The sequence below is a fragment of the Monocercomonoides exilis genome (assembly GCF_001643675.1).
Source record: "Monocercomonoides exilis strain PA203 chromosome Unknown scaffold6-2077815, whole genome shotgun sequence".
NCBI lineage: Eukaryota > Preaxostyla > Oxymonadida > Polymastigidae > Monocercomonoides > Monocercomonoides exilis.
This window is the reverse complement of record NW_027150551.1, coordinates 1,469,159-1,492,625: the sequence shown is the minus strand read 5'-3', so window position 1 is coordinate 1,492,625 and position 23,467 is coordinate 1,469,159. Positions and strand designations below refer to the sequence as shown.

The following is a 23,467-nucleotide window of genomic DNA, read 5'->3' as shown; positions in this document are numbered from 1 at the left end:
TCATTTTGCTATTTTCAATCACCAAAAATTCCCAAATAATCGCATATACGCATCATGAAACAAAAGAAAACAAAAAGTTCTTAAATCAATCAAAAAGATCATACATAAACCATTTTCACGTCAAGATTTTAATTGAGTAAAGGGGTTAATAAAACAACCGTTTTTAAATTTTACATGACAACAAGAAGATACGATGGTTTGCTTTTCAATTTTTTTATATTTCACATTCATATTTAATTTTTCACCGTTTGTGAATGTCTGAACTTTAGATTTGCCATTTTTACCTGGATACAGGACAATGGATCCTAGAGAGAAAAGATTCCACAAAAGTCACGTTTTTGACAAAAAGTTTGATTTCTTAAAATATGATTGAGAAGATTCAAAACAGAATTCTCATTTTTATTTCATTTGAATCAAATCTCATTTACGAAAAGACCTGACCAAGGTGTTGTTGTGAATGAAGATGCCCCAGGAATTGGAGGAACTCTTCTTCTTGGACAAAAACCAAAAGTCTCAGGAACTACTCGTTCTATTATGAAAAGTGGAGCCCGTTCACTTGATGGCTCAAGTTCAAGTGCTATTCCATCCGATGAAGCTGACCATACTCCTGCTTTTATTGCATTTGATCGTAAAGTTCTTCGATTTTTCGCATATTACCAAGAAGGTGTTACAGAGTCACGCCTTGAAACTTTTCGTTATCAGTATGAGCAATTCTTTAAAATGAAAACTTTTTTGATTGTATTTTTCTATTTAATTTTTATCACTTCAGCAAAGTGAAAATTTATTGTTATCTTGAAGATGATAGCATGCAAATAAATGAAACTAGGCAAGACTGTAGCGGCATTCCCCAAGGAACAAAATTGAGAAGGCATCAGTTTCCAAAAGCTGGCACCACAGGCGAGTATTTGAAATGGGAGGATCTTAATATCGGTCTTGACGTTGAAATATATGGCGTTGTATATCACATTGTTGATTGCGACAAATTTACAAGAGTTTGATTTTTTTCCACTTAGAATTATTTATGTTAATTTCGCTTTAACAATTTTGTTTTTTTAATGAATCATTAATTCTTCATGCAAACATTCGAATTCAATATTTTCCTTTTATTCCATTGAATGTTTGTTCTTTACGTGCAACAACAGAACTTCTTGAACCGCGTTGGCATTGAAGTTCCTGAGCCTGAGGAATGGCCACACGATGCCTGGGAAGAAGACATGGAAGCCCGCAAGCCCCATCCAAGACACACCGCAGCACAAGACCCAGAAAAGCTGGCGCTTAGGCAGTTTTTGAAAAATGACAGGAAAGTGCTTCGGTTCTACTGCGTTTGGGACGATCGCATTGAATCATTCGGAGATTTGAGAACGTATGCAATTATTATTTTTTTAATGGACGAAGAGAAAAAGAGGGAGAAAAAAAGAAAGAAGGACGATTTATAAGCTTATTCAATTTTTTTGTTTTTTTCATGAAATCAGACCATGTATAATGCTGAATTTATTCAAAATTTGTTAATCGAATCATCTCAACAATTAATATTTCTTCTTCTTTCTTCTTCTCTTCTCTTCTCTTCTTTTGCACAGCTTTGTCCTCCAATACTATCTATCCGACGACACGATCCAGGTGATAGAGATGAAGCGCTCCAATTCAGGCTACCTGGACTTCCCTCAGTTTGTGCGGCGGACCCGCATTCCGAAGAAGTTCCGCGGGCCGACGACGTCGCCCACGGCAGAGGAGGTCACGAAAGGCGGCTGCCTCACTGCTGCTGATCTGATGGTGGGCAGAACGATCTCTGTGTTTGGTCGGCCGTTCTTGCTGTATTCCTGCGATGCATTCACAAAGAAGTACTACACAGAAGTGTTTGGGGTAACGGAGTTTCCGACTATCACACTGCCGAAGGTGGTTACAATACCTCCAGAGTCGGTTTGTAGATGTGAAGAAGAGGAGGAGAGGAGTGGAGAGGAGAGGAAGAAAGGAGAATTGGATATAAAATAGAAGAATTTGTGAAGATGTTGACAAAACGCATTGTGATGATAATAATTATTAAACTTTTCGCTTCATTAAAGATAATGATGATTTATTTTTATTAATTTGATGATCATTCATATTTTATTTTCTTTTTTATAAAATTTTTTAATTTTTTCCTTTCTCTCTTTCTCTTTTGCATTTCTCATCATTCATCAAATCACATAGGAAATCCCGCCATGGGACGGAATCGGCTCTGAGGACGATACAATGGAGAATGTGAAGCATCTGTTCCCGAAGCCACCGAAGAAGGACTTCTCCAAGATGATCTCCTTCGAAGGCGTTGTGTTCAGATACAAAGCGCGTCTGCTCGACTGCAAAGCACAAGACGCTCCCAGACGCTTTATACTCAGCTCTTATCCTTCTGATGACACGATAGCTATTTATGAGCCAGATGACAGGTTTGTGCTGTTTATTTTTTATCCATGCTTATTTTACTGAACAACTAAAAATATTCATTCTAATTCATTTTATAATGATTATAATCTTTATAATTTAAATACACATATATATGTGCTTTTCTGTGTTTAATACTATCTTTCACACCTTTTTATTCATTTATCATCTCACCTTCAGAAATTCTGGTGTGAAGACAGGCAAATTCCTTGAAAGAGGGAAATACAAACTGGATGACGGCGACGGCACAACCGTCCTCCACACGCAAGATCTGCACATAGGCAGCATCTACAATTTGTTAGGAAAGCACATTTATCTTTATGATGCAGATGACTTCACACTGCATTACAAGCTGGGCAACAAAGTGAGCGACACACTTGTGCCACTGCCAATGTTGGAGGGATATCCTGTTCGTGTGGATGTGGATGCAGCTCTGGCGAAAGTGAAGGAGACACTCGATGCAGCTGGAGTCGACTCGAGAGAAGTCGCCAGAATGTGCGAGTCGAAGGAAGACCCTGACTCGATGTCTCTTCAGGCGCTGAGACGCTGCTTGATTGAATGGGGAATTGAACCAGATGAAAATGTTTGCATATTTAACAATTTTATTTTTTTTTATTCATTTCTGTTAAAAAAATATTTTTTTTTCAGACTTTCCTTGGACTCACTGCATATTTTGATCCTGAAGTGCGTTGCGTTGCATCCATTTCTGATTGGATTGAAGTAATGTCGAAAAAGTGAAAAATGAAAATCATTTAAACTTTTTTGTAAATCTTCTTTGTTACAAAATAAATTCTCATCACATCCTGCGAATTTTAGCACGTCATCACATTATCTTTTTATTCACTTCCTTTCAAAAAAAATTGTAAAAAATAATAACTAACTTGATCAAGCCATTACCTTTATTTCGGTTCACATGTCGAAAGCTGGGGATAAAATACCGAAGTGGAGGCAGTCCCAAGCAAGATATTATGCGAATGCGTTAGATGCCTTCCCCTCCTCATTTTCTGATCCTGATACCGTTGCGATAGTGCCTCAGTGTGCAAATTTTTGATCTAAATAATTTTCGATGTATTTTGGCTTTTACTTGTTGAATAATGATGATCATTTTTATTTTACAACATCCACTTGGATACGGATAACAGCTCATGCGAACCATATGAGCTTATGAAAAAAATAGGGCATGGAAAGTTTGGAGAGGTGTTTGAAGGAATCGACATTCACACAGGCAGAATGTGCGCTGTGAAAGTTTTAAGACCGGTTAAGAAGAAGAAGCTTCAAAGGGAATTGAAAGTACTTGCGAGCATTGATGGGGGGCCAAATATTGTTCAGCTTTATGATATTGTTAGAGATCCAGATTCACGAATGTACAGCTTTATTTACGAAGAAGTTGATAACGACGACTTCAAAGATCTTTATCCAAAACTTCAACCACCAGAAATTCGTTTTTATCTTTATCAAATTCTGAAAGCACTTGACTTTTCTCATTCTCGCGGAATTATGCACCGAGATATCAAACCACATAACATCATGATTGATCATTCAAAACACGTATGCTTCAATATTTTTTACATTGTTTTGTACGTTAATTAAATTACATGATTTCTAAAATTTGAAGCAACTTCGCGTGATTGATTGGGGATTGGCCGAATACTATCGTCCTTTAACTGAGTACAATGTGAGAGTTGCATCGCGCCATTACAAAGGACCGGAACTGCTGACAAACATGAAGAATTACGACTATTCACTGGACATGTGGTCACTCGGATGTATTGTTGCCTCATTACTTTTCCAAAAAATGCCATTCTTCAGAGGGCGTGACGATCCTGATCAGCTTGTGAAGATTACTCAAGTTCTGGGAACTGAAGAACTGGAAAATTATATTCGGAAATATGAGCTTCCATTTGAACTGACACCCGAATTGAAAGGATGTGAGAAGAAAGAGTGGACTTCATTCATTACTCCGGAATGTGCACATCTTTGCTCGGCTGATGGAATCGACCTTGTTGATCATCTTCTTCGGTTTGTTAAAGTACTGTTCTTTTTTGTTTATATAAGAAGTGATTTGAATGAGAATTCTTTAAAAATAAAAACAAAGATGTTATTTTATGATTTATTCTTTTTTTCGACAACTTATTCGACAAATTTATTTTCTTCCTGCTTCTTCATAATTCATATCTTTCACTCATTTCCCTCTAATGTAGCTTTGATCATCAAGAGCGTCTCTCTGCAAAAGAAGCAATGAATCATACGTTTTTCGATGAGGTGCGGCAATTTGACGATGTGAATCTGTCCTGCGGAAGAGAAATTGCAGTGTTTCCAGAGAAGCTGATGATGCTTCTGATGGACGAGCGAGAAAGAGAGAAGGAACGCGAGAGGGAAATGGGGATAATGCCAGGCTCTGCTGCAAGTGCAGTGGAAACGAGGTTGGAAGACGCACTGATTCGAGACTTGATGACCCCTCCTTCTCAACTGCCATCGATGGCGCACTCATCATCATCATCATCATCTTCTTCTTCTTCTGCAGATCAATCATCGCTTCAATCAGCCAATCCGTTTGCGTTTGACTATCTTGATCGAGTGGCATATCGCAATCTTATCGAAGACATGAAGAGGAAAAAGGAAGGGAAAGGAGGAGATAGAGATGTGGAAAGAGACAGTGAGCGTCCAGGAGGGGAGGATGAAAGCAAACGAGAAAGTGAGGACATGAAAAGGAAAGGAGATTTTAAGAACTGATAAAGTGTAGGCTGTGTTGTTTGTTTGGAGTGAAGCATCTTCGGTGAGCAACAGCATTAAAAAAGACACTTCTTTTCTATTGTTACACCCAAAGTTACAATTCCTTTCTTCCATTTAAACATTAATTCTTTCGTTATTGTTTTGATATTTAAATTGCTGATACTTTGCTCCTCTTCATCGTCAATCTCCACTTGATTGTGCACTTGGCTCAACCAAATCTTGTTATTTGACAAACCCAAATACATTGAAAACAATCATCTATTCATTCTATTTTCACAAACACACACTTCGCAATTTACGAATCTAAACATTTTCATTTTCTCTTTTTTTTGTTTTAACCAAACTTTTCTTGACTAAGCTAATATTTTAATTTTTCTTTTTTATGTTTTTTGATTTTTCAACAATTTGCAAATGTTTACAAAAAAAAAAAAAAAAAAAAAAAGGAAAAGAAAAGAAAAGAAAAAATATTCAAATAAATTATTAACCTCAAAAAAAGAACCTTTTCTTTTTATAAAAATTTGATATTATCGGATATAAAACGATATTCGTGTGTTTTCGAATTCACAATAATCAAATGTTTTCCATTTTTTGGATTTTTCAAATATTGAACAAAGAATTCCTTTCACTTTTGAAGTGCATCAATCTCAAAATGCGAATGCATATATTTTTTTTAAGTTTGATTGTTATAAAACTCTTTTCAATTGTACTTCTAGGTTGTCTGGGATCTTTGTTAACATTCTGAAAAAGAGGATTCAACTCATTTTTAAAAACGAATTTTTTTCGGAATTCAAGATATCGAATAATCTCATGATTGTTATTTGTCAGAAATGTAAATCCTTTTTTCCGAGCGATTATCTTCTGTTGAATCGTCAAATTCATGTTCTTTTTTAAAAAAAGTCAATATTCAAGATTTAAACAAATATCCCGAGAATATAATAGATAAACCTTTGTTTATTTTTGTTACAGATTGAGTAAGCAACAGCTTGATTTATTCGTTATTTATTTCAACTGTTATTCAAATTGATCTTTTTTCAAGGATTATGGGTATTTAACTTTCTTTTTTGGAACCACTGATAGCAATGTTATTTATTGTTTTGCTAACTGTTAATATTCATTGCGTTTGCTTGAATCCTCGGAATTTCTGTAAATCGACAAGAGTTTTTCAATACGAAAACAGTTCACTATTTTTTTTAACAAATTCCACACTTAGTCACAAATCATTGGAAATTGTTCAATTATTTGAACAATGCTTAATAACAACTTTATCACATTCAAGTTTCGTCTTATCTTCATCTGAGATTATTACTTCATTTGCTTCTTGTTCTCCTTTTAATAATAGTGAGAGCTGCCTGGATTTAATCAATATCTCATTTATTTCAAGTAATCCAGCGCATCATCTTTCTCCTATTTGTACAACATATTACAGTGAAACGTTAAATAATTATTATCCAGTAATCAACATCTTCTTTTGTGATTTTTCTTCTTTCACGCTTTTGTCAAATCCATTTATACCAAACTTTTTCCATGATACAACGTTATTGTCTTCATCATTCAGGAATATTACTAATCGTGGTGAGGCAAGTGAAGTTTTGTGGCTTTCAGAATTTGGAAAAATACATTCAACTAGTATTCTTTCTTGCTGTATAAATAATGTTAACGATGGATTCTATGGAGTTATAGTTTCTGGAATGAATGATGGAAATGAATTTTTCGCTTTGAACTCAACATTTGAAAGTTGTACACAAACAAGGCAATTTATTTCAGAAAGACAAGTTGTTTTGGGAACAGTCGATAAGACTTTTTCTTTTGTGGATTTTCGAATATCCACAGCAGTAAATGATAATGGAGGAGCTATTTACCATATTTCTTCTGCAGGATTGAATGTTACCAATTGCTCATTCATTTCATGCAGAAGTTTTAAAAGTGGAGGTGCAATTTTCACAGACGTTCGACAAAAACAAATATTTTCAAACAATAATTTCTCAAATTGCTCTGCAGGTGCATATGCAGGTGGACTTATTGCGTTAAATGATTTGTGTTATGTGACAACAAACTGCATATTTGTTAACTGTAGCGATCAGTCGAATGGTGGAGGAATTCATCATAGAACAAGTCAGAATGGAGATAAAATTCAAGGATGTTATTTTGAGATATGTAAAACAAATTCACCGATTGGAGGCGGATCAATAAGTATTGGAGGTGAATGCATTACTCTTATCACAGAGTGTCGAATACTTAATTCAATTAGTACTTTTCATGGTGGAGGCATCCTGTTTGCTGTACTCACAAATAAAAGCCTAATTTGTGAATTAACTTTTTGCTTGTTTATAAATAACACAGCTGCTTCAGGATTTGGACATGATTTGCATGGATCTGATGAGCATCAAACGCTTTCAGAAAAAATTAGGAATTGCTGGTCTGTAACAAATAAAGCGAATCGATGTACATTTGGTACGGATAACTGTGATAACTTGTTTCCAATTTTTCATGAATTCCTTGTTAACAATGAGCAAGGAGTATCGGATGGGATTTGTGGATTTATAGTTCGAAAATGTCAGAGCATAGAAATAGCAATCAAACAAATGGAAAAAATTGACTTGGGAGATATTTGCAAAATTCAATTGGAAAAGGGACAAATACAGGATGTGATGATTGTTATTCCAGATCGAAGTTTTCTGATTTATGGAGAATCAGCATCCTCAACGACAGTACTCAAATCTCATTATTCGCAAAATCCTTTTGTTATGGTTGCATCTGCAACTAACTTGGGAATCAACTAATTTTATTCATTCCTTTGCAACTTCTAGCAATTCATTTTTCATTGAAATAATATCAGATGGACTTGTACAGATTAATTTATGTGAAATTCAAACTGAAACAGGGTATGAAATGAAAAATGGATTCAATAAGGAGTTGTTTAAAGTTTCATCAACTGGAATTCTGACATTCAAATCAACAATAATGAAGAACTTTTTGTTTTCGAAAAATTCTATTCTTTTGAACGAGCCTTTAATTTTCTCTGTTGTGAACTGTACTTTTTTTAATGTTTTGAAACAATATGGAAATGGCTCAATCCTTGATATATTAGCTTCAAAAGCTATAACGATAAAGTTGAGCAATAATACGATTACTGGTTGTAGATGCTTGAATGGAAATGGAGGTGGAATATTCCTTAAGTTAGAAGCACAAAGTGTTTTCGAGTTGAGTTCATCAGCTCTGAGAACTTTTTTTAATAACTGCAGTTGCAATCAATTTGGAGGAGGAGTTTATATTTATCTTGCAGATATAACAAGCTTGTTTAAGCTTCAAAACGTTTCTTTTTCAAACTGCGTAGCGGATAAAGGAGGTCATAAAATTTTTATTAATGGAGAGAAAATGTCAAAAGATCAAATAAATATGGCTTCATTATACTTCATTCCTGAAGAAGAAGAATTAATTGATGCAATGGGATTTGACAGATTCATTCCTCTTATTGAATGCTTTCCATTAGTCGTGTTTTTTAAGACATTTTCTCCTCCTGTCTATGTTGGTACATCATCGCAAAGCGAGGATGTTTCATACTGTGGCTTTTCGTTTTTCCCTTGTCTGAGCATTTCATATGCAATCGCAAATAGATTACCAGACTCAGAACGTGCTGTTGTGTTGAGCAAAGGATATGTTCTGCAAGAAGACTTGAATCTTAGCAACTTAATTTGGAACATATCTTGTAAAGAGAAAGGAGAAGTTGTTAGGGTGAATCCATTGACAAACAGACTTTCTTCATCTGTTATTTCTGTTTCTGTGAAATCAATTTTAGTTAATATCTGTTTTGAACTTCCATTTGATATAATTGATGCACATTCTTTTATATATTGCTTTGGTTCATCAGAATTGACAATGAAGGATTGCTCTATGATTCTCAATAATTCATCAATTTCTTGTTTAAAGTATAACTTGCTGGATGTTAAAGGAGGAAGCATCATTCTTGAATCTTTTGAGAATAAAATGAACATAAATACTGAAGCGTGCTCTCTGATTAACTGCGATAATTGGGAAAATGTCCATTTCAAAAAATGCAGATTTATCGGAATAGGAAAAAATTCAGGAAATGGTGGATGTATACTTGCTGAAAGTGATTCAACTTATTTGTTGAGCAACGAGAATATTTGCAATTCAAAAAAAGAAATTATTTTGGACAATTGCTCTTTTAGAGATTGTTGCACTAAACATGGACATGCTTGTGGAGGTGGAATATATGTTCGTTTGAAAAGTGAATCTAATCTCGTAGTCAATGGAACTACAGTTATTGATGGATGCATTTCAGGCGATTTGATTGCAAACGGAAAATGTGGAGGCTTATATTTAGAAATATGTGAAAATGCTTGTAACTTTAGAATAAATGAGTTTGTGAAATTCTCATACCAGGCAGACAATAATGCTGCAATTGGTAAAGACATTTTCATATATTGTGATAATAAAATTTTTCTGGAGCAGAAAATTAATACTGAATCATTTTCATTTTTTGATGAAAATTCAAAACCGGATGACACATTGAAAATGAGTGGATGCGAAAACAATTCCTGTCAAGTTGTTATCCCTCTTCATATATTTTTATGCAATCTAGAGCCTCCATTGAATGTGAATGGAAATGATGGTTTGAACCACAACTTTTGTGGTTTCCAATCTTTTCCATGCATGACAATTGATTTCACTGTTATTAATCGAATGTCAGAACATGTGAATTCAATTGCAATTTCGTCATATTCAGCAATTTGTGGAGAAATGAGTATTGATAGTTTTGACGTTATTCTTTCAGGATTAGGGACTACGAATGAAATTGAGATTTATGATAATATGACACAAAATCAAAATGCAATATTGAATTGTCACAATAGCACAAAAATTATGAACATTTCATTCAGCATAGTATATCCAATTCAATCAGGTCGAAAAGCAATAATTGATTCATCATTTTCGTTTTTTTTATCTGAAAGTTGCTTTTCTATCGATTCTTTAAAAGTAAGTCCACATAACTTCAATTTGATTCATGTAAACGGAGGTGTTCTACAGTTAAATAATGTTTCAATCAGTGAAGAAAGAATTTCATTTAACGTTTCACCGTTCGAAATCGAGAATGGAACACAATTGAAAATCAAAAATTGTTCGTTTTGGGGAATAAAAAATTTGAATAGTGATGGTGGATGTCTGAATGTCAGGATGAATGAAAATAGCTCGAACAGAGTCGAAATAACAAATAGTTCGTTTTCATCCAGTTGTGAGGGAATTGGCTCATTGACTGGTGGAGGAATTATGATAAGTTTACCATTCAACACAGAAATGAGCATTGAATCAACAAAATTTGCTTCATGCGGTGTTCCAGAAGAAGAATCCGGAAAAGGACTAGGTGGTGGAATGTTTTTATATGTTGAAGATGAAGTTAGAACATTCATATTGAGAGATATTGTATTTGAGGAATGTTATGGCTGGAAAGGAAAGAAAGTTTTTATTTCAGGTGATATTCTTTTGGAAGTGGTTGATATGCTTCATTTGAATTGGTCAATGAATGAAAAAGACCTGAGTCAAACAAATGAGCTTAATGGATACGAAAGAACTTCAAACGAGACTTATATTGTACCTCTTGTTGTTTATCTTTGGAGGAACTTCAGCGGAAATGGCTTTGTTCACGGAATGGACGGATCTGATTTTTCAGGATGTGGATTTTCAGAAGCTCCTTGCAAAACGATCGATAAAATTATGAAGTTGCGATATTTATCTTCAAATTCATTCATTTCCTGTTCGATTAGCATAATGTCAAAATCAGACTTGATCGAGCCTTTTTCGTTGAATTATACATCAAATTTTAAAATCGAAGGAGGAGGCAACGAAACAGATGTGGCAGTTAAGGATGTATCAAATAGTGAACAAACAAGCTACATCATTTGCGGCACATCATGCGAATTATTAAAATTTGCAATAGTAATTGCATCTTCAGTGAAAGAACTCAGAAGAAGTCTTATATTAAGTCGAGGAGAATCACTGGTTATGAGCGATATATCACTTGAAATCCGTGATAATGAACAAATTGTAACATTTTGTTTTCTCACCATGATTTCAGGTGTGTTAATCTGTAAAAACATTAATATCAAAGGAATTACATTTTTTTCTTGTGGAGTTATTGAAATGAACGGTGACAAATACGAAGTTAGTGGAGAAGTTGCTAACCTTTCAATGATAAGTGTAAATTCTGGATCCTCTAACGGTTTTATAGTACTCAGGCAATGCTCTTCTATGAGAGTTGATAATTCATCAATTATAAATTCAATTGAGAAGAATTCTTCAATTATTATGGTTGATAGTTCATCATCGATTTATGCAAGAAATTGCACTTTCAAAAATTGTTCACGTGAAAGTCGAAACGGAAGTGTATTTATTGGTAATGTTGGAAGTTCTCATGCTGTTGAGTTTAATAACTGCAGCATGGAAGATAACAGCCTTGAAGAAGGAGCACTTGGAGGAAGCGTTTATTGCAAAATAAAAGAAAATGGCTGCTTCAAATTTGATTCAGGTTTTGTTAAGAACTGCATGGTTTCAGATATTTACGGATTAGGAGGAGGTATGTATTTGATTTTTCAAAGTGAAGAAGCAGCATATTCAATAAGATCTGTTGTATTTAAAGAAAACAGAGCATTCAAAGGAGCAAATGCATATGTTGTGTGCCCTGATCCTCTGAAAATGATTCAGTTGAATTTTTGGAAGGAAACAACAACAGAGGAAACAATTGTCGAAGATGAATTTTGGGTATTAGATTCGGATAATGGTGGAGAAGGTGAAACTATGAAAAAGTTCTTATTTCCAGGAGACAAAGTTGTTTTATTTGTTGATACAAGTGGGGATTTCAGCTTTGAATGCGGGGCATATAATGATACAAAATTTTGCAAAGAGCTTTCATTTAGTTTTAAAAAAATGATTGAAACACAGTATATTCTTCATATTGCAAACATTGCGGATCTTGATGGGGAAATTGTCCAATCAACAAAACCACTCACAATTAGAGGGAAAAATGACAAGTCTGATATGAGCATAACAGAGAAAGGGCATTTACTACTGTTATCTTCTGCTCCTATGAACACCTTGATTTTGGCGAGCCTTAATATTATTTTCCCAACAACTTATTCTTACGAAGAATTCATATTATTAAGCGAAGGAATGTTGACTATTGATGAATGCTCCATGGAAAATAATAAAAATTCGAACCTAGAGTTAAAATCCAGAATTGTTTATATTCAGAATGGCATCTGTCATTTTGATTCCTTAAAGATTTATAATCAAGTATTTGGAGCAACATCTGGTCTTGTAAAAGCTAGTGGAGGCGAACTTGTAATTGTTTCGTGTGAGATTGATGGATGCAGCTCTATTAATGGAATTCTTGGGGGAATTGATGGAGGTAGTTTGATGGTTAACAAAAGCACAATTACAGAATGTGAAGTTAGTGAAGGAAGTGTACTTGAATGGAAGAATTGCAAAAATATTGAATTCAACAATGGTTGCAAGTTTTGTAAGTGTGAATCTATGTCTTCAAATGGAGGTTTTTTGAATTGTGTAATTGGAGAAGATGAAAAATTCTCAATTGGCAATTGCAAAATAGAGGAATGTTCATCATTTGCAACAGAAGGAAGAGGAGGGGGTGTTTGGATGAAATTATTGAATGATTGCACAAATCAGTTCAAATTTTCATATGGTACGGAGTTTTTCAGAAATTTTGCTGCTATAGGAAAAGATGTTTATGTGGAATGTAAAGAGTTGAATGAAAGCATTAAAAATTCAAGATTTACTCTTGCACTCACAGACTCTTTTGGATATGAAATTGTGGATATGAAAGGCAGAGACGATGTTTTGACAAAAGACAAAGACATCAATCTATTATTGTTTTTAGTGAAATACAAAGGCAATACCATTTATCTAAGCTCAAATGGAATGGATATTAATGGATGTGGAGAGTTATCCTTGGAATGCAAATCTTTTTGGACTGGTTATCAAAACTGCATTAACGAAGAAGGAAAGAAAATAATAAAAATTTGTGATTTTTCTGCAATTAGTGATACATTTGATGCTTCAAATTGTTCAATCGAATCAACAGATATAAATCAGTCACGTTGATTGATATTTATGAAAGATATAAATGAAAGAAAATTTAATGCTATTTTGATGAGCAAGTCATCATTTCTAATAATTTCTTTAGAATTATTAACCCCTCCTTCATTCATGCCACAAATTGACCATTTAATACAAATGTCAAGTGAGAATTCAGACTTGCAAATAAAGTGTTGCACGTTCTTGTGTGACAATCCATTGAATGAGAACTTTGATTATGATATAATTTCTTCACTTGAAGGGAGGGTCTCACTTGAATTATGCGAAATTTCACACATGCATTTTAATAATTGCCCATTTCAGTTCGATCAATCATCCATAACACTTGAAAATTGTTCTTTCGATGATATCAGTTCAGATGGAAGTGATGGCGGTGTATTAAAAGTTTATTTGAATAATTTAAATGAATTGATAATAACCAATGGAAAGTGTTCGGAAGGAAAATGTGTTGGTGAAATGGGGATGGGTGGATTTCTATATATGGATGCGGGATTATCGTGTTACGATAATTATTTTTTCTTTCATGACATAGAATTGACTCAATCAAATTATGCGTCAATTGGAAAGCAACTGTATATTATTTGTGCTGATTTAAACAAAAGCGTAACAAATGATTCATTTTCGTTTGAGTACGATGAACTATTAGGAGATAACAATGCGTGCGTAGGATCTGATAATGAACAGTCAAACGTAAATTTGTTTTTGTTTTTGGTATCATATAAAGGGGAGAAAATATTTATATCTAATGAGGGATTTGATATATCTGGATGTGGAACAGATGTTTACCCCTGCAAAACATTTTGGGAAGGAAGGAAACATATAAATGCTTCGTTCAACTCTCCAAAGATTTTGATAAGAGATGCAGTGACTGTGCAGGATGAATATAACCTTAACAATTTTGTGATTGCCTCAACGTCAGTTGATTTTGAAGAACAAGGTAGGGCTATTTTAACATTTTTTAACGAAGGTGGAAATGCTAGAAATCCATATATATGGAACAGTCAATTGTTGCATTTGGAATGGTTGAATATTATTGTTTCAGAAAAATTCACAAATGAAATACGTTCAATCATTATCAACAAGGATGGAAAACTTGTAATTTCTGATCTATCATTTGAAACTAAGGGAACAGAAGCTGAAGAGAATGATTACTCATTAGTGGAAGTTGAGAAGGGGCAAATAGAAATGAAACGAATATCTGTGAAAGATGTAAAATTAAAACGCTCTATGCTTTTCATTGGTGAAGCTGAAGCGAAAATATAAACTTTTGTCCTTCAGTCAATAAAGATAATAGAAGGATGTATAATTCAATGGAAAAGATATTCAAAAGAACTAGAAAAGAATTCGATATTTCTGTTTGAAATGACAGAAAGCAATTTTCAATCAGTAAGCCGAGAGAGCGAAGGAGGATCAATTATTGAGCAAGATGTATCAGATTTTTTTGCGACTGAGTTGATTGTTAACAAAACAAGTTTTTCATTGTGTCAGTCAACTTCTTCATTAAAAGGTGGAATGACAAAAGTGAAATTGATTGAAGATGGATTCATGCATTTCCACAATTGTTCAATAATTCAATGCAGCTGCGATATCACAACTGGAAGAGGAGGAGGTCTGTATTTGTACTCGGAGTTGAAAAGTGAATTGAACTTTTTGTTTGCAAAAGAAATCTTTGATGGAAACTTGGCAATGTTTGGTAGAAATGTATACGTTCAGTGTTATTCCATAGAAACTCAAATAAGCGAAACTCAGTTCCAATTTCAATTTGAAGGAATGAATCAAGAACATCTTTTTAGTGGGATTGATGCAACAGAACATCGATCAGATACAGATTTAATGAAATTTATCACTATTTTTCAGTCATCAACGATTATTGTTAGAGGATCTACTGCACGTCCAGGCAATGATTTCAGACAATGCGGATCTTATGAGGAGCCTTGCTTTAGTGTTGAATATGGATTGCGTCATATTTTTCCGGATTTTGAATGTAGATTACTTGTTGATGAGAAAACTGTTCTTGGAAAAGAAGTCGAGTTAAGAGATATGGAACTTAAATCAAGAAAAAGAGAAAAAGCATCTCTTAAGTTTTTATCAACAATTGAAGAACAAAAAACTTCAATCATCACATGCGAAGGAACTGTATCTATTGAGTTCATACAATTTTTGTTCCAAGAGATCTTTCCAACGTTACATAAAAATACAATAATGATAAAAGAAGGAATTCTATTATTGACCGAATGCTCTTTTCAGTCAATAGAAACTGATGTCTATGCACAAACTCCAACACTAATTCAACAACAAAATTGCAAATGCAAAATGGATATTTTATTAATCTGCAATATTTCTTCTTCGCATTTGATGGATTTTGCTGGAGGTTCAGTGGACATCAAAGAAATGACAATTGATAATGTGTCAATCCAAAACGACATGATTTCATCTTGTAATACTGGTTTTCAAATTCGAAAATTTGATTTGAAAAATGTGAATTTGAAAAGTTGCTTTGTGATAAATGCTTTTTCTCCTTCTTTTGAAATTGCTGAGAATTTTGAGAAAACAGATTTGACGATATTTGCATCAACCTTTTCAAACGTCAGCGCCTTTCCCAATACAGTTTCTGGAATAGTAGCTATTGACTTTTCAAATAAAGTGTCTTTATTGAATTGTTCAATTAGTGGTAGCTTTTTATGTAGTGAAAAAGGAAGCATTTTCATAATGAAAAATTGCAAAGATGTTATTTCAGATTCATGCAATTTTGAAGGGAAGCTGAGGAATGAGAATTTGCAAGCAAACGATGCTCAAGAAATTTGCGTGTGGAACGGATCATTGATCAGCATAGAAAACAGCAATGCAACGATGAGAGAGACAACGGTTGCGAACTCGAGTGAAGGAGGGGTGGGGGTATCTGGAGGGAAAGTTGAGATTGAAAAGGGAGAGTTTGTGGGGAACGATCCTGGGTTTGAAAAGTATCCATCATTTCGGAGGAACGTGCTGTGCAAGGATTCGGGGGTGGTGGATGTTGTGAGCTTGAAGGGAGGGGATGGACTGAAGGATAATTCATCAATGTGGATTCTGAATGGTGGATGCGAATTGGGTGGGATTGTTTCTGAGAGAGCATCATCATTCTTCATTCCAGAGTTGGAAAGGATAGAGATGGAAGATATTGGAGCAGAACTGCTTCTGATGTTCAAAGGGAAGCTGCTTCTTCCTTGCAACATATCATTGAAGATTGTGAAACGGATGGGAGAAGAGGAGGCAGTGGAAAGATATGGATTCCACGAAGAAGGGTATTTGTCAATAAATGAAGTGAATGGAATGATTCCAAAAGAAACAACAGAGAACGCAGGAGATGAGGTGGAAGTGAGTGCTTGTATATTGTTTGGAAAGATTGATTCTCCTTCATCGACTGTTTCTTTCATTCTGAAGAACAGGAGTGAAAGTGTTGGAAAAGGAGATGAAAGGATTGTTGAAGGAAGGAAAGAAGGAAAATCTTATTGGTTATTGATTGTTTGCGTTGTGATTGTGGCAATTCTTCTAATAACATTGATCATATTTATTGTTCGATGGAGGAAGGCAAAGAATGAAAACAAAGAATTGAGAGAGATTGTGAATGATAACATCAGAAAAGATCCGAAGGCAGTTGAGATGGTGACGATGGAGATGTCGCCTGAAAAGCAGTGGAGGAGAGCAGAGAGAGAGGCAGAGAAGAAGAACGATGAGAGGATGAAGAAGAGAATATATGACACGAATATGGAACATTCTGAGTCTTCAGAGCATTTGTTGAGTGAATGTGGATCGACTGAATACATTCTTGGAAGAGACTCAGACAAGATTCCAGAATGGGCATTGGAGAAAGAAGAAGACGATATTTCGAGAAAGAGAACACCATCACCATCTATCTCTTCCACTTCAACAACAGATACTTCAGATACAGACACAACATTTATTCGAGGGGAGGATTTGTGCCCCACAACCTCTTCAATGTCGAACTTGGTGGATGCAATGGCATGCTCGTCTCCTCATGAGAAGCTGATTGTTGACCTGCGAGACTCGCTGTTCATGATGCTTCATGGAAGGAACGAGAAGAAAGAGATGGCGATTGGCTCTTTGGAGGAGAGGGAGCAAACAGCAGCCCAGATCCTGTTCTGGGTGGCAAATGTGGCGCTGCACTCGTTTGACGAGATGGAGAATCCACTGCAATCGCTTGACAGTCTGAGCCCGCACATTGTGCTGTTCTCAGAGCACATGGTGATCTGCATTGCGCTCCACTCAGACTGCTCGTCTTCTGATGACTCGTCTTCTGATTCGTCATCCATCTCTTCGACCTCCACGATTGTCACATCTTCCTCTGAGGCTTCTGTGAAGAGTGAGCGGTTCACCAAATTGCCGCCACCGTCATCGGCTTTTGAGGAGGAGCTGGACATGGGGAAGGAGTGTCTGCGGTGGAGGGCGCCAGAGCTGGGGGCAGGGAGGAATGTGGGCGCAACGAAGGCGTCGGTTGTGTTCACGATCGGGGTGATGCTGTGGGAGTGCCTGCGGCTGGAGATTCCGTTTTTTGAGTATTGTGGGGAGGCGGCGTTTGAGAAGATGCGGGGGCAGGAACGGCCAGAGGCTGGGGAGGTGCAGGAGTGTGGGCTGGGGAGGGTGGTTGTGGCGTGCTGGAGCAGCGCAGTGGAGAGCCGGCCGAGCCTTGTTGTTGTGAAGCGAGAGTTCATCCAGCGTTTCCCGAGCGGGGCTGTGGTGATGACTGTGTCGGATGCGATCGATGTTGAGGATGAGGAGCAGGAAGAGTCAGGAGAAAGGGGAAGCCGAGATGATGGGTGGAGCTGGGTGAGTTGAGGGAATTGGGAGGAGAGCGAATCGTGAATATTGCGATGGCTGGAGAAATGGAGGATGAAAAGAGCGAGAGAGGAAAAGGGCGAGAGAGGAAAGAGAGGAAAGAGAGGAATTGAGGCTGTGATGATGAGGCAGGGAGAAATGCATGAATGAAGGTCTGCAGTGTGGGTGCAAGGAAAGCTGTTAGAAGCGCTGTTTATTGTGACTGTGTGTCTTGTCTGCAATGTGGGTTTTTGATTTGTCAATTGGAGGGATAATCCTTCTGAGAGTGCAAATGGGAGAGATTTGTGGGTGGTGATTGGAGCAAGAGGAGGAGGAGGAGGAGGAGGAGGAGGAGGAGAGAAGAGGCAGGGGTTTTTCGTTATTTCTTTTTTTAAATCAGCTTGATTGCTTTGTTCTGAAAGTTTTTTTATGTGCTTCTTTTGGATCGTGTTTGCGTTTTTGAAAGTCACACAAAAGAAGAAAATGCAATTTGTTTTGTTGCAAAAAACATTTTTTAATTTGAAATTAAAAAGATGGTTATCTCTCATCATAAGTGCTCATCATTTGTTAAAGAAAAGTGAATAATTACTCATAATTTTTATTCTGATTGAAATGAAGAAGTTTATGAAAGTGTTGTAATCTAACTAAAGAATTAATTTCTCAAAAAGAAAGAAAAGGAAAAAGAGTAAAAAACAAAGGGGGGATAAATTGGAAATAGTCAACAGATAAATAAAAAGTGGAATGATGTTATCTATTCTCTCTCTTTTGATGTCATTTCAATTTCTCTCTCTTGAGCCTTTCTATTTCTTTTGCGGATGACACTTTCTTCTTTTTCTTTAGAGTAACTGTCATCTGCTTCGCTGCAATTTCTCGATGAGCATGAAACAACACAGTTGATCTAAAATTTTGTATTTCATTTTTCATGTTTAAAAAAAAAATCTCATTTATATTTAACGATCGATAATTGATTAAAGCACACATCCTCCTGCTCAAACTCGGGTTGTATAGTGCTGTAATGTATTTCGTATCTATGTAGAATTTCCTTCACTTTAACTAAGCCCACGTTAAAAAAAAAAGAAGATAAAAATTTAACAAAAAGTACATGCAAAACAAAAAAAGAATTAAAAGTTAAATTCAATAAGCATTAAAGCAAACCAACAAGTGTAACAAAGTCATAGCCAGACTTCACAACAAGGTGAAGAGATGCAACATTTTTACCGCTTATAATTTCCCAAATGTGCAAGTTATGAACAGCTGCAACACCAGGACACTATATACGTAAACATTATATCGAAAAAATAAAATAAAAATAAAATAAAAATAAAAATAAAAAATTGAAAAAAAACAATGGTAAATTGCAGACAGATTTAATGGACTTCAATAATTTCGACTGATCAATATGAGAAGGTGTAGCCAACAGAAGGATGCGAGTAGTCTCAATGACAAGTGGAATTGCTCCACGAAGGATGAGGAAACAAACAAGCAGCGAACAGATAGGATCAAAATAAAACCTCCAACTAAATGTTCCCCATTGAATGATGGCCGCACTTATCAAAACTCCAACTGATCCAAGTGCATCTCCAATTAAATGCAAGAACATTCCTTGGATGTTCATGTTCTGTAGCAAAAGTAAATTAATTATCTTAATTGCTTTAGACTTTCAAACCATTTTTTTCTTTTTCTTTGGTGCAGCACGAGCTTCTGATTCAAAATGTGGTTCAGATATTGGCATTTCAGCGGACGATGCAGATGGTTCTTGAGCGCTATTTTCAGGTGAACTGTCTGCATTATGATCATGATTATGATCGTGCTCATGTGAATGAGAATGCTCTTCTTCTTCTTCGTGACTGTGTGTATGACTATGTCCATGACTATGTCCATGATGATGGTGGTGGTGAGCATGAGCATCTTCTCCACCACAAGACATTATTGCTATGCCAAGGATGTTCACAACAAGACCCAAAGCTGCAACAATCATCAAAAGCACAACATTCTTAACTTCGGGATCTCCAAAAAATCTATGAAGTGCTTCCATCAATATTAGACCTGCCATCATGATAAGCAGCGATGAGTTAATTAAGCCCCCAAGAACCTCTGATCTTGCCCATCCATAGCTCATTTTATTTGATTTATCTTTATATGATATCTAAGATGTGGAAATCTTTAAAAGAAATTTCAAAGATAACAAACTTGAACAAATGCAAATCCAATTATTTGCGAAAGTAAATCAGAAAGCATATGAACTGCATCCGATAACAGGGCAACTGAATGAGTAATAATGCCAACAACCAATTCAACCAAAAAGAAAATTCCTGTTAAAAAAATAACTGCTAAAACGCGAAGGGATGTCCCATCCTTATACCTGAATTTAGCGTATTATCAGGAAAAAAGCAGAATAAGGACGAAAAAAGGATAAATAAATATTACCAAGGCACTCGCTTTTTTTCATGTTCGTCTACTTCGTGCCCAGATTCACCCTTACTGTGTGCATGTGAATCATTTGTGTGGTTATGATCATGATTGTGAGGAAGGGACATTCTCACAATTCTTTATTTCCCTGTACCATAAGATGTAATAATGATAAATGAACAAAATTTTCGATGTGAAGATTAAAAAATTTAATACTCTTCTTATCAGGGTTGCAACAATACAAGCAAATATAGACAGCATACTTCATATTAAATAAAACTTTCTATTTTGTATTATTGTTAAAAAAAAAAAAAACATTTTTTTTTCTTTTTAATATTTCAACAAATTATAAGATTACTTTTTTTGTTGAGCTGCCTTCAATGCCTGTGCGCGAGCAATAGCCGCCGCGATTGCGGATTTGACATCTTTCTGTGAAACAGATGCTGAAGGGCTGGAAGAGTTAGTAGAAGCAGAAGATTGAGCCGTAAAAGACGAAGTTGAAGAGGTGTATGAAGAAGGTGGAAAAGATGAGGAAGAAGTGAAAGGATGCTGAAATGTGAACGGAAGTGACGAAATGACAGAAGAAGAGGCAGATGAATGCGGAGCGAAAATGTATGACGAAGAGCTCAATGAAGCGGAAGGTTGGCTAAGCGACGACAGTACAGACTGAGGCGATTGAGAAGGAACTGGCGAATATGAAGAAGAAGGAGACGGAGAAGGAGAAGACGAAGGAGAAGGAAATATCGAAGGGCCAAGCGCAGACTGATGCTTGGCCAGGTAGTCCAGCAGCCCTGCCCCAACCACCCTTTCCTTCTTCTGTGAAGAACCCGATGCACTTTTGCCTTTGCCTTTCTGAGGAGCTGAAGATGAAGAGAATGAGGAAGATGCAAGCGGAGCAGAAGATGAAGAAGAAGGCGAAGAATAAGGCGGGAGAACAAACGAAGGAGTAGGTGCAGGAGAAGGAGACGGTGAAGGTGACATTTTTGAATTTGAAGTTGAAGTTGAAGTCGAAGATGAAGAAGTGGACGAACGACGAGAGGCAGAGGCAGAGGCAGATGCTGTTCCAGAAGCCGTCTTTTTCGCTGTCTTCTGCTGAGTCGTCTGCTGTGCTGTGCTTTGGCTCAAAAACGGGTGGTGCACTGCCTCTTCTGCAGTCATGCGTTTGTGCGGGTTGAGCGTCAGGCAGCCGTCGATGAACGACGCCAGGTCGCTCAGCAGCAGCTCGTCTTCTCTTGTAGGTGCGCTGGCTGTGCCGGAGGCGCTCGCGCCAGACGATGCAGAGAGAAGAGAAGGATACACGGTATCAAACAGCATCTTGCGGATTGGCAGCGTCGGGTGCGAATAGACAATCGTCTTTGTGGTCTTGGCCTGCGTGACGGGATCGAAGATATGCTCAAGGAACTTCCCTGTTTCGTCAAAGTGCCTGTTCACCTGCTGCTCATCGCCTTCGCTCCTCAGCTTGTTCGGCAGCACCCCTTTCGCCTCCTGAATCAGCTTCAGCATCTCGTTGTTTGTCTTCCCGGGAAACAAAACCCGCCCAGTCGCCAGCTCAAACGCCACACACCCCATCGCCCAGATGTCTGCCTTTTGTGTCATCACACAGCCCAGCATCGCTTCCACACACCGATAGTAGCGAGACGCCTGGTACGGCGCTCGGATCTCTGCCCCCTTTGTGATAGAGACAGCTGAGCCAAAATCACACAGACACGCAGACAGCGAGATCTCAGTTCCTGACTCCACTTGTGTCAATCCTGGGTTTGTGGCTGAATAAACAGAAGAAGAAGATTGAGCACTTTGAACTGAATGAAACGGAGTCTGACTTCTTTTCGCTGGCCGTGTCAATATGTTATCAGGCTTCACATCGCCGTGTATAAAGCCCTTGCTATGTGTGTGTGAAAGGGCCAATGCCAAGCAACGTATGTACTCCCTCACTGATGCTATCGACAGCCCGCGGTCGCCTCCCATACGCCTCAAAACCTCTCGAAGCGTCAGCGACAGGTCTTCTAGTACGATACACAAATGATTTCTATGATAGAAATGCTCAATAAAACGTACTATTCTTGTTTTTCTGTCTGAGCCGCCACCAACGCCAACTTTTTGGAGAACAGCCACCTCTTGAAGGCCAACTTGTATCCTGAGTATCGTTTATAAACATAATTAATTATATAATCATTAAAAATAATTTATAAAATTTTCATTATTGTTTTTTTGAATATTAAATACATTAGTGAAAAATAAATACAAACATCATGTCATTGTTCTTTGCCATTTTTATTGCAACATATTCGTTATCAACGTTTGACCTTAGATCTCGAGCTTGCAGCACAATGCCAAAAGACCCTTTCCCATGGATTTTTGTAACTTGATAATGATTTATAATTTCTCCAATTCTATAAAGATAATATCCGTCAGCATCATCGCAAACATCAATCGTGGTTGATTGATACGGAGATGGATTATGAAGTGAAAGTGCGTGCGACGAATTTTGAGGAAGTTGTGGCTTGAAGTCAACCTAAAATGAAAAAAAGATCATTTATAAAATTTTGAAAAGAAACCAAAAAAAAGTTCTAACCGGTGCGTCTAAATTAAACATGTCGAAATCTAAATCATCACTTGATGCTTCTTGCTTCACTGAAATATCAGCAGTCGATTTACGAACAAAATCTTGAGGAGAAACAGCTTGAACCGGTGGAACAACAGAAACCTCAACTATTCTATCTCTAATCGTCAAATTAACTGTAACTCGTGTACCCTTCCAGGGAAGCGTTGCTTTTGCAATATCTTCACCTATCTTTTTAAAATTCTAAAAATTTGCGAGCAAAAAATAAAACCAATAATTAATAAATAATCCATACCAATCCCAGTAAACCGATCTTTGGTGCCAAAAAAGAAGCAGCACCCACTTCTCCGCCATTTATTTTAAATGAAACAACTTTTTCTTTTGGTTCATCTTTTTCAATAGACATTA

At 36.4% G+C, this 23,467-nt stretch overlaps 6 protein-coding genes across 6 annotated transcripts; 4 read left to right on the top strand and 2 right to left on the bottom strand.

Annotated features, from left to right (window-relative positions):
* The first annotated feature begins 147 nt into the window (after positions 1 to 147).
* MONOS_5115 (putative EF-hand domain-containing protein 1) lies at positions 148 to 3,302 on the top strand. The gene is made up of 9 exons (XM_067875236.1): positions 148 to 196; positions 270 to 348; positions 435 to 701; positions 770 to 992; positions 1,143 to 1,363; positions 1,578 to 1,917; positions 2,188 to 2,420; positions 2,596 to 2,998; positions 3,064 to 3,302. The coding sequence occupies exons 1-9, from the start codon at positions 175 to 177 to the stop codon at positions 3,151 to 3,153; spliced, it is 1,878 nt and encodes a 625-aa protein (XP_067733942.1). The 5' UTR covers positions 148 to 174; the 3' UTR covers positions 3,154 to 3,302.
* Positions 3,303 to 3,310: 8 nt separating this feature from the next.
* Positions 3,311 to 5,531, top strand: MONOS_5114 (putative alpha subunit of casein kinase II). Its single transcript, XM_067875235.1, has 4 exons — positions 3,311 to 3,450; positions 3,558 to 3,963; positions 4,031 to 4,434; positions 4,617 to 5,531. Exons 1-4 carry the CDS (start codon positions 3,329 to 3,331, stop codon positions 5,146 to 5,148), a joined length of 1,464 nt encoding a protein of 487 aa, XP_067733941.1. The 5' UTR covers positions 3,311 to 3,328; the 3' UTR covers positions 5,149 to 5,531.
* A 4,933-nt stretch (positions 5,532 to 10,464) lies between these two features.
* MONOS_5113 (uncharacterized protein) lies at positions 10,465 to 13,284 on the top strand (the record flags this gene model as incomplete). Its single annotated transcript, XM_067875234.1, has 1 exon — positions 10,465 to 13,284. One exon carries the CDS (start codon positions 10,465 to 10,467, stop codon positions 13,282 to 13,284), a length of 2,820 nt encoding a protein of 939 aa, XP_067733940.1.
* Positions 13,285 to 15,111: 1,827 nt separating this feature from the next.
* On the top strand, positions 15,112 to 18,111 carry MONOS_5112 (uncharacterized protein; the record flags this gene model as incomplete). Its single annotated transcript, XM_067875233.1, has 3 exons — positions 15,112 to 15,414; positions 15,526 to 15,724; positions 16,016 to 18,111. The coding sequence occupies 3 exons, from the start codon at positions 15,112 to 15,114 to the stop codon at positions 18,109 to 18,111; spliced, it is 2,598 nt and encodes an 865-aa protein (XP_067733939.1).
* Positions 18,112 to 18,634: 523 nt separating this feature from the next.
* On the bottom strand, positions 18,635 to 20,656 carry MONOS_5111 (putative cation efflux protein). The gene is made up of 7 exons (XM_067875232.1): positions 20,518 to 20,656; positions 20,281 to 20,452; positions 19,757 to 20,236; positions 19,454 to 19,708; positions 19,246 to 19,360; positions 19,070 to 19,143; positions 18,635 to 18,988 (listed from the first exon to the last, which is right to left on the bottom strand). Exons 1-7 carry the CDS (start codon positions 20,625 to 20,627, stop codon positions 18,842 to 18,844), a joined length of 1,353 nt encoding a protein of 450 aa, XP_067733938.1. The 5' UTR covers positions 20,628 to 20,656; the 3' UTR covers positions 18,635 to 18,841.
* Positions 20,657 to 20,853: 197 nt separating this feature from the next.
* On the bottom strand, positions 20,854 to 23,465 carry MONOS_5110 (putative serine/threonine-protein kinase prpf4B; the record flags this gene model as incomplete). The annotated part of the gene is made up of 4 exons (XM_067875231.1): positions 20,854 to 22,633; positions 22,746 to 23,011; positions 23,072 to 23,302; positions 23,355 to 23,465. 4 exons carry the CDS (start codon positions 23,463 to 23,465, stop codon positions 20,854 to 20,856), a joined length of 2,388 nt encoding a protein of 795 aa, XP_067733937.1.
* Positions 23,466 to 23,467: the final 2 nt, after the last annotated feature.

Coding starts and splice junctions, on each gene's coding strand:
- MONOS_5114 (XM_067875235.1), top strand. CDS start 3,329: ATGTCGAAAGCTGGGGATAAAATACCGAAGTGGAGGCAGTCCCAAGCA. Junction 3,451..3,557: donor ACCGTTGCGATAGTGCCTCA/GTGTGCAAATTT, acceptor TACGGATAACAG/CTCATGCGAACCATATGAGC. Junction 4,435..4,616: donor CTTGTTGATCATCTTCTTCG/GTTTGTTAAAGT, acceptor CCTCTAATGTAG/CTTTGATCATCAAGAGCGTC.
- MONOS_5115 (XM_067875236.1), top strand. CDS start 175: ATGACAACAAGAAGATACGATG. Junction 197..269: donor GACAACAAGAAGATACGATG/GTTTGCTTTTCA, acceptor TCTGAACTTTAG/ATTTGCCATTTTTACCTGGA. Junction 2,421..2,595: donor ATTTATGAGCCAGATGACAG/GTTTGTGCTGTT, acceptor TCTCACCTTCAG/AAATTCTGGTGTGAAGACAG.
- MONOS_5111 (XM_067875232.1), bottom strand. CDS start 20,627: ATGTCCCTTCCTCACAATCATGATCATAACCACACAAATGATTCACAT. Junction 19,709..19,756: donor CAAAGAAAAAGAAAAAAATG/GTTTGAAAGTCT, acceptor CTTTTGCTACAG/AACATGAACATCCAAGGAAT. Junction 19,144..19,245: donor TGACTTTGTTACACTTGTTG/GTTTGCTTTAAT, acceptor ACGTGGGCTTAG/TTAAAGTGAAGGAAATTCTA.